The sequence below is a fragment of the Pteronotus mesoamericanus genome, unplaced genomic scaffold (genome assembly GCF_021234165.1).
Source record: "Pteronotus mesoamericanus isolate MK-2021 breed Mesoamerican mustached bat unplaced genomic scaffold, CSHL_Meso_final scaffold_174, whole genome shotgun sequence".
Lineage (NCBI taxonomy): Eukaryota > Metazoa > Chordata > Mammalia > Chiroptera > Mormoopidae > Pteronotus > Pteronotus mesoamericanus.
This window is the reverse complement of record NW_026555309.1, coordinates 3,732,292-3,742,733: the sequence shown is the minus strand read 5'-3', so window position 1 is coordinate 3,742,733 and position 10,442 is coordinate 3,732,292. Positions and strand designations below refer to the sequence as shown.

At 39.8% G+C, this 10,442-nt stretch overlaps 1 protein-coding gene across 3 annotated transcripts in view; it reads right to left on the bottom strand.

The window, feature by feature from the left end:
• Window positions 1-3,174: 3,174 nt before the first annotated feature.
• Window positions 3,175-10,442, bottom strand: part of CHD7 (chromodomain helicase DNA binding protein 7) — a 198,051-nt gene continuing 190,783 nt past the window's right edge. For all 3 annotated transcript variants that reach the window (XM_054590164.1, XM_054590166.1, XM_054590165.1), the window contains exons 35-38: window positions 9,395-9,616; window positions 8,195-8,335; window positions 7,898-8,002; window positions 3,175-5,508 (exon numbers count right to left, since the gene is read on the bottom strand). In XM_054590164.1, the coding sequence (XP_054446139.1) occupies window positions 4,594-5,508; window positions 7,898-8,002; window positions 8,195-8,335; window positions 9,395-9,616 (1,383 nt within the window). In that variant the 3' untranslated portion in view covers window positions 3,175-4,593. The remainder of the gene's footprint in view (window positions 5,509-7,897; window positions 8,003-8,194; window positions 8,336-9,394; window positions 9,617-10,442) is intronic.

Sequence of the window (10,442 nt, the reverse complement as noted above, 5' to 3'; positions counted from 1 at the left end):
ATTTTGAAATCGAGCTTTCGGATCCAAATGCAAAGGCAGGCAAGGGACGATGGAGGAAGCCACCTCAAGTAGATTATTGATTCCTGACCAGTATCTGACTTAGTGTTTCTTTTTATTATACATTAGAAATCTGTTCTGCTGTCCTTTAGCTATAACTTAAAATTCACCATGACAAGTTTATCTTGGTGTACAGTAAAAACCTCGTAAGAAGTGTTCATGGGAAGGAGCCTACAAAACTAGGCACCAATACACTTGCATGTCTGTAAGCATTTTGAGACTCATTCTGCCATCTCTGTGCCATTGATGGAAATTTCGACCAGCTTAGGAGCCAAGCAAATTATAATATTAAATTGTTCTGAAGATAAAGATGCTAGATGAAAGAGTATTTGAAATTTAAATTGTTACCCTATTCTTCAATTTTATTTAAATTGCACGGTAAACATTCATTGGTTAAGGAGATGCAAATTAGAATTCAACTCTACATTGGTAGATCCAAAATAAGAACTACAGGCCAATAGACCGGTTAGGAGGTGGAGCCACATTGCCAACACATATACACAAGGGTTTTTTTTTTAGTGTCGCTTTAAGAGATTCAGTAAGAATGGGAGCCACAGAGAAGTGGAGCAGAAACCTTAAACATAAAAATGACTTAATAGTTCAAAATACTTTGAAAATCACCATCCTAACCCCTACCAGAAAAACCTCCAAATTGGGTGACTCTCCCAATAAAAAAATTATATGATGAAATACTTTTCACTGAAGGAGTCTTAATTTATTCATCTATTTTGCAAAATGTAGTTTACTATAAAATATCTATGAAACTGTGGTAAATCTTATCCACGCTAATACATAAAATTGCTCATTAGAGAGCCAAGTTGAATGAATTAGATATATTCTAACCTTTAAGTGCTTGTTAGAAGCCATTTACATTGTTTTGCTTCCTAATTTAGATTTATTGATGGCTCTGGAGACGCAGCGACGCTCACTGCACACACACATTTCAACAACACACATACAGTCTTAGCTCCAATACCTGTTAGAAATAATTTCTTAAAACCCTTCCCAAAGACAATTAACAAGTAATTTTCACTGAACTGAAAAGATACTTTTATAACAGGGCATGAAAGGAAAATTTTCTATTTCCAGTATTTTGTAACACAAATCATGGAATTCTTTAGGAGAGAAAAAAAGCATAATGAACATTCATTCATCTTTCGGTTTTACTTTTCGGTACTATTTCAGTAGGAGTAATCGTGAAGAGTTAACACAAATTATTCACGAAATTTAAACGGGAGGCTCTACCTCTTTAACATTTATAAGATTAGGTCACATTCCTGAATAAATCCTTCCAAAGACCTTGTACCGTACTTACAGGGAAAGCCAAACCCTCCACCAGGGCGATCCTGGTCGCGGCCTAATTCTTCTAGGCAGACAGGCTCCCCATGCCCCCTCTTCCAAGCTCACGTTCAATTCATCTTGCACTGTCTGTTCCCCTTGCTGGGAACATTCAGCAATCAGTTCTCGCCTGCCTCCTGCTTCTGTTCACCTGGGTGTAAGCAGGGGCCTAGGCTGTCTTCGTGTTCATTGCTGTATCCTTGCCATTAAACCAGCATCCAGCACCAAAGTTTTGAAGAATGTTCATTATACTAGCGCACTGGTCAAGGGCCTGGACTTTGAAATTGGATGAATCTGGGTTCAAATTCCAGGTTTGCAATTGACTGGTTCTGAAGTGTATGTTCATGTTTTTTAAAAACCTGATTTCTTCATAAAGACAGAAATACTCATAGTGCAAGATAAATCCAAATTTAAGGGAGTTAACTTACTCTCAAGTTTCTTTAGAGCTCACACTATTCCAGGCTCTACTTCATATAGACTTTAATTCCCAGTCTCAAATTTAAGATACCTTACAGAGGGGTTTGTGGAAAAAAACATAAAAATATGGAAGGCAGTAATGTAGGAGAGTGTAAGTAGACTCTGAAGTCAGAATACCTGGGTTCAAATGCAGCTCCTGTATTTACTGTTGGCCACTTAAACTCCCGCCTGTTTTCCTCCAAAATGTAGAGAAGTGATGACTAAGCAGTAAGGCCATGGAAAGCACTTAGCACCTCAGTGCTCCCTTTCCACTAAGCACACAATGAAGTTACTCAGTAAGTACCAGATTGCATTCAAAGTATTTCTAACTTAGGTCAATCCAAGACCTAATATCGAGAATGAATTCCATTAGAAGGGAAAAAAAAAAAAAAAGCATTTTCCAATGTGGAAAATTGAATGACTTTAAAGCCGTAATTACAGATTAATTCCAGTAAGTGCAGAGCCAGCGGTTGACTGTCTACTCAGGGTTCCTTCAGGCCACCAGCAACTGATGCCTTTGCTTTGAAGGCCATCACTGCTCTTAGCATTTTCTTCTAACAGCTACACAGACACATCGTCACATCGTATGCTCCATTTACAGGTCATAGGAAAACTCTGAATACTACTAGGAGTTTTAGAAAAAGACCCTGTTATGACTCGTTTTAATAAACAGAAGTGTCCGTACCTAAAATCTTATTTTAAGGCTTCAATTTTCAGGTATTTAAATATTTAAATTCCCTATACTTCATGCAGATCTAGTTTTATTTTCCACGTTCCAAGAATTCCATTTCAGAGGGTACGCTTCCAAAGGCACTTTCCTCCACTGCACCCCACCCACTTGTTAACTTGCAAGTGGTAATAGCAATGACGATAAAAGCGACCACAGGATCTCTGAGGTGGAGGTATCAAGTTGCTCCCTTTCCAGATCATAATGGATACACTTTCACCTTGGGATATAAATTAAGCAAATCTCGTCTAAAAGGCATTGAGACGGCCTGTCCTGTAACACACTGGGTGGGAGTGGGCTGCGCGGGCACCCTGGCGGGTGTGGAGGGAGGCACATTTGCCCGACTGCAGCCACCTCTCTTCTCCTTTTTCACTGCATGAAAACATGGCTTTGTGTTTTGTCAGGTGACATAAAAAGGTAAAAACAGTAGCTCTCAAATTAGACTTTACCTAAATATCAAAGGTCACAAAGGGGTGCACAAATCAGCAGCTCTCAAGCCTGTGCGTGCGTGTGTGCACTTGGCGTGCTTGCTTAAGTGGGTCCCTTTTCATTCTGCATGGGTTTCCCATAGTTTCTGGCATGAAGCACTGGTCCGCGGGACACCAGAGCGCCTTTGTGTCCCTTGCTGACACTCGAGCATTGTGTTTTTCTACCCATTAACCAAGGATAAATGACCTAGATATTGTGCCTATTAAAGCCTCATTTTTCTCTTGCCCTTTTGTTCTGTAGTGTACCACATTATCAGACGCTGCACACATTTCTAAGTATTTTCAGTCTCAGATGCCCTTTTGAGGGAGTAATAGGAGGTTTTTGTGTGTGGTTCTGCTGAGATATCTGGAGTGGAATTATATGAAAGTAATTTAAGGTTTTTCTTCCTGTCTAGTCCGAAGACAATCAGTTTAGCATATTACCAACAGCTAATCTAGCAGAAGAGGATACATCAAGAAACTGTACAAAGGCCAGAATGCTGTATTTGCATCTATTGCGAATACAAAAAATAGAGTGAACACCAGTTCCCCTACATACTACATTCTATAATTACATTTCTGCATATCATGGGTCACTTTTATTAAAAGCATCATTACTACAGTTGGCAGCAATTTACATTTTATCTTACATGATAGCAGTTTTCAAAGAAAAAAATAAAAGGACATCACAACAAAGAAAAACAATACATTTACAAAGTCATGTCTGTAAACTTCAAGGCTAGTTTAGAGCTGAGGTAATGCTGTTTTAGCTTTGTGGCTAAAGTAACAAAGTCCTTTAATTTAAAAAAGGTACCTGATTCTCTATTCTTCCACTCTTTATTTATTCATCTATTTATTTTGTTTATACCAGTGCATTACAAGACCACGAGACAATGGAACTGTAGTTCTGTCTGGCAAGAACCCTCCCAGTAGGTTAATTTCCAAAGGGACCCTTCACATTCAACAGCTGCCTTATTATTGCTGCGCCTCAGGACAGAGACGTTCACACTAACGTGGAGATTGTCAGGGTGTATGGATGTGTGTGTATGCGCAAGTGTGGGAACCCCCATACAGTCAAAAAGGAAACAAATGAGCGAGTATGATATGTATGGTAAATTTCATCTTGACCTTCACAGCAAAGAAATTAAAATTAAAAAATTAAATATATAACTTCATACTTCCTTTGAGCAGCACTTCCTTCCATTAGTGCCACTCAAGTTACAAATTGCTCTTTATTATAATACCAATGGTACCAGAAGAAAGAGGAAAAAAAAAAAGCAGAGCATTATGTAAGTTTCCTTAAAAAGACATGATCACCTCTCAAATTTCATCTCTCCTAGGGATAATAAATAATGCACTGCACAATACTTAATGACCAAGATACCTTTTGACACACCTGTATAACATGACTTGGACTTTTTTCCTTTTTTTGCTACACTATGTTACAGAACAGCTTATAAAACTAGGTATGAACATTAACTGTGAGTGTAAACAGTAGGACTACCACTTGTCAAAAGTTTTAAACACTTTAACGGGAACTGGTACTGGTTATTCATCATTTTCATTGTTTTCTATTTCATCCCCCCCATCAAGTGAGTCTAGCTCTTCACCCTGTGCTATTTCGTCTTCTAGGATGGAGGACTCCGCAGTCTTGTCCAGGTTCTCCTCCGCGTCGCTGCCTTCTGGGTTCTCCTCTTCCTGAAAGGTGCCCCCCTCAGCCTTGTCAGGGGCCTTTTCTGCGCTGGAGCCCATGGCATTCTGAAGCCCTGCTAATGCAGGGAACCCAGGCAGCGTCAATCCTCCCAGCCCCGGAGGTAGAAACATGGATGGGTAGAAGAGGCCTGGAGCCATGGTGGACAGGAGGAAAGGGTTGAAGGCGAGTGGGTTGGAGGGCAATCCGGCCGGGGCAGTAGCAGCACCAACAGTTCCATTCGCAGAGTCAGTAGCCGAAACAGCATCTGTGCTTTTCTCAGAGTCTTTGTTCTCTTCTTCGTTCTCATTGCCTTTCTCTTCTACCTTTGAAGTGCCGTCTTCCGGTTCTCCTTGACTTGAAGCAGTAGTGGTGTTTCCAGTAGCAGCGGACAGAGGGTTATTCAGCAGCCCGCCCAGTCCGAACATGCTGGGCAAGCCCGCCATGCCCGGCAGCATCAGGGGCAGCACGGCCGCAGGGTTCTTAGCGTCGCTTCCGGCAGCGGCCGCTGTTGCCAGACCCGGAGGGAAGCCCATGAGACCTGCCAGCTGGAGAGACTGCAGATTCTGGAGATTCTGAAGGCTCGTCAGGTCCATTCCAGCAAACAGGCTGTTCACCAACAAAGGGTTGATGCCTGACGTGGAGGCCACGGCGGCAGCGGCAGCGGCTCTAGCAATTTCACTCTTGGGCCTTCTTCCTCTTCTGCTCGCTCCTTCTCCCCTCACCACAGGTCCAGTGAGAAGGCGGTCGAACATGGACTCAGGAACAAAGCCCTGAAGGAAATGGAGAAGCAAAGACTGGCTATAAAAGCTGAAGAAACTTACTTTGTGTGGCCTTTGGAATGATCTCAAAATTGGCATTCTGAATGGAAATACAAAAACAATTATTTCCACTCAGCTCAATGATACAACTTACAAAAGCAAAAAATTCTGTAGTTTAGCATTACATTAGCTCACGGTTATGATGAGTTGCAAATAAACTGTTCAAGGCTACACTATCCGGTAAATGTCATCTTATCTGCATACAGAACCAGAGGACTGCTCAGCAATGAAAAGGAACAAACTTTTGACACATGCAACCACTTGGATGAATCTCAATAAAAGTGAAACAAAAGGTTATACACTTCATGCTTCTGTTTATGACATCCTCAAAACAAACAAAACAAAACCAAAACTCTAGAGATGGAGAACAGATCAGCAGCTGGCAGGGGCTTGAGGTAGTGAGGGAGAGAGTAACACAAAGGAATTCTGGGGGGAATGGAACTTCCTGTATTCTGATTATGGTGGCAGTTCGCACACTATACTTATGTTAAGGCTGATAATACTATACACCAAAAGAAAAACAAGCTGTTTTACTGTGTACTTCAAAAGACGCAGACAAGAATCAAGACCTCGTTAACAAATTAATTGTAAAAGAAATAGTGAATAAAATTTAGGCAGAATTTGTTATATTTTTTATTTTTTTAATCCTCACTGAGGATATATTTACTGATTTTAGAGAGTGGGAGGAAGGGAGGAAGGAAGAGGGAGAGAAGGAGTGAAAAGGGTGCGGAGAGAGAGATCATTGATTTGAGAGAGTAACATCAATTGGTTGCCTACTGTATACACCCCAACCAGGGATGGAACTGCAACCTGGGTATATGCCCTGACCTGGGACTGAGTCCACAACCCTTTGGTGTCTAGGACGATGCTCCAATCAACCGAGCCACCCAGCCAGGGCAGAATTGTTTTATTTTTTATTTGTTTATTTCAGTGATTTTCAACTAGTGTGTTGCAGCATTTTTGAAACATTCAATACCTTGTCAGTCAGGGGCACTGATCTCTTTTCCCTTACATTGTCTAATTAAAAAAAAAAAAATGACAACAGGCAACACAACAATAGTGACCTGGTGTGAGTGTCCTCTCTTGAACTGTAAATACTGGGTTGGTCAAAAAGTTCTTTGGTTTTGGCTCTAGTAGCACTTAGTTATCTTTATGTCATTTTAAACAATTTTGTTAGATTGTATTGTGACAGCTGTCATATCAGCATGCATTAAAAAAAATCAAAATTGGTGAACTTTTGTGCAGCCATTTTAATATTGAGGGTAAAAGAAAATACGCAACATTTTCAGCATATTATGTTTTACTATTTCAAGAAAGGTAAAATGTAACTGAAACGCAAAAGAAAAGATTTGTGCAGTGTGTGGAGAAAGTGCTATGACTGACTGAACATGTCAAAAAGGTTTGCGAAATTCTGTGCTGGAGAGTTCTGGCGGGACAACGCTCCATGATCAGGTAGCCAAGTTGAAGTTGATAGAGATCAAAATGAGACATTAATTGAGAACAATCTACATTGTACCATGTGGGAGATAGGCAACATATTCAAAATATCCAAATCAATAAAGTTATTGGTGAAAATGAAAAATGTGTCTTTGATTTTACAGAAAAAAACCATATGGACTTTTTGGACAACCCAATATATAGGTCATAAATGGTCTTATTGGTCACACAGCATAATAAGGTTGCATCTGATTGGTTAATTCTTGGTACCAGAAATCCTTATATACAAGTACAGGCACATGATTTTTTAAAAAGTCACTTTGGAGCAAAAAGGGTAGGTAGGTGGTTGGTGGTAGTGGTGGTGGTGGTGGTGGTGGTGGTGGTGGTAGTAGTAGTAGTAGCAGCAGCTCAGTCAAAATTATACCTATTTTTTTTTTTTGCCAGATTGGCAATGTATTTTTTGATGTGCTGCAGAATTTTAGTAATTAGTGTATGTGTACCACAAAATTTAAAAGGTTGAAAATAGCTGGTTTATTTTAATATCAGAAATCAGAGTTAATCTTAATACTCTAAACCACCTTAGTGTTCCACAGATGGGCTGTAACCTAGGATTACCCGGGGCATTCCCCCTGTGGGAAGGTCATCTCCAAGACTGTGAATGCGCATTTCTCTACAATCCTTTTAAATCCCAAGCTAACTAACACACTTTGGATTAATGATGTATTGACACAAGACACAATGTATTTATGATGTATGAAAATGATGGATTGTGTCAATTCCTTTAAGCTATTCTTTTATTTCTTTGTTAATGGCCAACAGAAAATTAAAAAAAAAAATTCAGGAAAGAAAGAAAACAGTTACATTTAGATACCTTCCTTAACAGTTATGCACAGCTTGTACTTACAGACTGCTTAACGATATCAGTCCAGTCAGGAGCAACTGCAAACTCAGGATTTTCTTCCAGCCACCTGGGTAGATCCTTCATTGGAGGCGCCATAGCTCCACCCATCTGGGGAGAGGCATGGGAAACAGGTTTTAAAAATATGTAAGTTCTTCCCTCTCCCTCTACCATCACACTATATACACATATACATACATATATCATATCCATATAGTCTGAAAAAAATGCAATTATTTTTAGAAATAAAAAATGTCAGGATAAAACACTTATAATAGATCAATTCCCCTTCCCAATGGTCACCTTTTTCCCATTTCGTTTATTGACAACAGGCACCCTTTCCTCTCCTGTCAAAGTGTTTATATCCAATTTATTAGGGTTTCGACATCTATGTCGTTTTTGTTTCGGTTTCTGAAATGAGGAAAACAGCACATCTGCATTCTTCTGCAAAAGAAAAAATGCATTTAGTAAAACTGTATTTAATACTTATTTTTTTCTGTATAAATAACAAACAAGTCATTTAAGTATTATAGAAGGTTTAATAATTATTTGAATTACTAGAAACCAGTTTTTCTTTGAAAGGAAAAAGCGTTACTTTCCCGCCCATCCCCCTACCGGGCATTAAGGAGCTAAACAAACACGTAAGTTGAGAATCTGCTTTTCCTTCTGCCTACCAGTAACCCCACTTAAAATCTTTTCTTCAAATATTTAACCAAGTCATTGTATTTTTGAAGAAAATTTTCTCTAGTACCTTTGCTAATTTCTATGCAGTGACATGAATGAATGCAGATATGGTATCACATCTATGACACAAGGCTGTACATGAGAAGAACCAAGGATAAAATGACCCTTGCAGAAGGGCCATTCTGAGTGGCAGGAACTCAACTCAGGCTAAACTTAACAAAATAAATGCAAAATCCAACATTTAAGTTTTTCAAAATCAATCACATTTAAGTACGGGAGTAAAAGATTTGCATTGCTAGCTAGTAAGCAGTTTACGTGACAAATCATCTGGAGATACTGTCTAATGTTTAAACTAAGGCTAAGTGTTAGCTGCTTGAAAAAGAAGCCAATAAAGTCATGGGCTACATGAGCTGGTCGAAATCTCTGCAAGTAACATCATACTATTCTGAGCAGGTCGGACCTGGACTGGAGACCAATTAAAGTGCATTCACGAGTGTTAGCCTAGTAATGAGACCACCTGGAAACCACGCCAGGCAGAGAATAACTGAAGAAATCATGTCAGTCTGGTGGGAAGGGGAGACAGTAAGAAAATGCATAATAGATGTCTTCAAATAACTACAAGGCTGCCTGTCCTTCACATGGGATAGACCTGCAGCTAGTTTCTCGAATGTAGAATTATACAACAAAAACTGAAAAACATTTGAGACGAGAAGACATTTAAGCTAAAGACAGAGGGACCAGGTATTTCTGTGTTGTACAGGAAAGTAAAAGGGATTGTCCTAGCAAGATTCTTCTTACTCCAAGCTCCATTATACTTACTGGTACGTAACTTGGCAAATCAACAGTGTAAGTAGGGTGCACCTTCAGCCATTCAACTAAGTCCTTATTTTTAGGAGCGTCATCCCCCACCAGCCTCGTCCCATCTTCAAGATTTACAACAGGGATTCGTGTGTCGGGGTCCAGCTGTCCAGGAGAAGGAATGTTTCTTGTTGGTGGGGTCTCTATATCTTCCTCAAAAGCTTTGGTCACCTCAGCATCCTCCTGCAGAAAGTTGACAAGAGTCTGAATTCTCACATGAGGAGAGAGATTCTGGCAACATACTATCCCAAGGAAATGCTACCCTAGCACAATGGATCTTTGCTCAAAAAGAGAAAAAAGTTACTTAAAACAATGTCCGTTTTCGAAGAGCTACTGTATTAGAGGATGAACTTTAACATCATCCTTCATGTCGTAGAATTAGTAATTAGGTAGAAAAGTCACAGTCCATCATGCTCCACATTTTGAGACCCTAAGCAAGCCACCAGGCATACAACATGGGCAGCGCAGCCTGAGCCTTGTATGCACAAAGGCAGCCTCTCAATCTCTCTTGGAGAACACAGATAAATTCCATTAAAAATTTTAATTAAAGAAATGTTCCAAAAGCCAGTTTATACATAGCTTTATGGCACTCTGTGAACAGCACAATTTCATTGATGGTACAGTACTGTTTGTTAGGTATGTGCGGCAACACCGAAGATCAACTGAAGTCTACACTCTTACCATCATCCATCTACTGGTCCTCAAACTGGTTTGTCAACTTTCTGACATCATTTATATCAGCCTATTTCTCCATTCTTACTGCTCACCTGTATTACTGCACTTCCCACCTGTATTACTGCAATATTACTAAACAGCCTTCCTGATTTAGTTCTGTTCCACTCTTCTTCAATCCAACCTCCACAGTTCTATCCTGGAGTCAATTTTCTAAAATGCACTCTTCGTAGTTTAAAACCTTGTCACACTCTGCTAGTTAAACCATTTTGATAATTGAATCTCCACCATCTTCAGTATAAAATCCAGGTTCTTGCATGGCAATCAATGCCTTCCA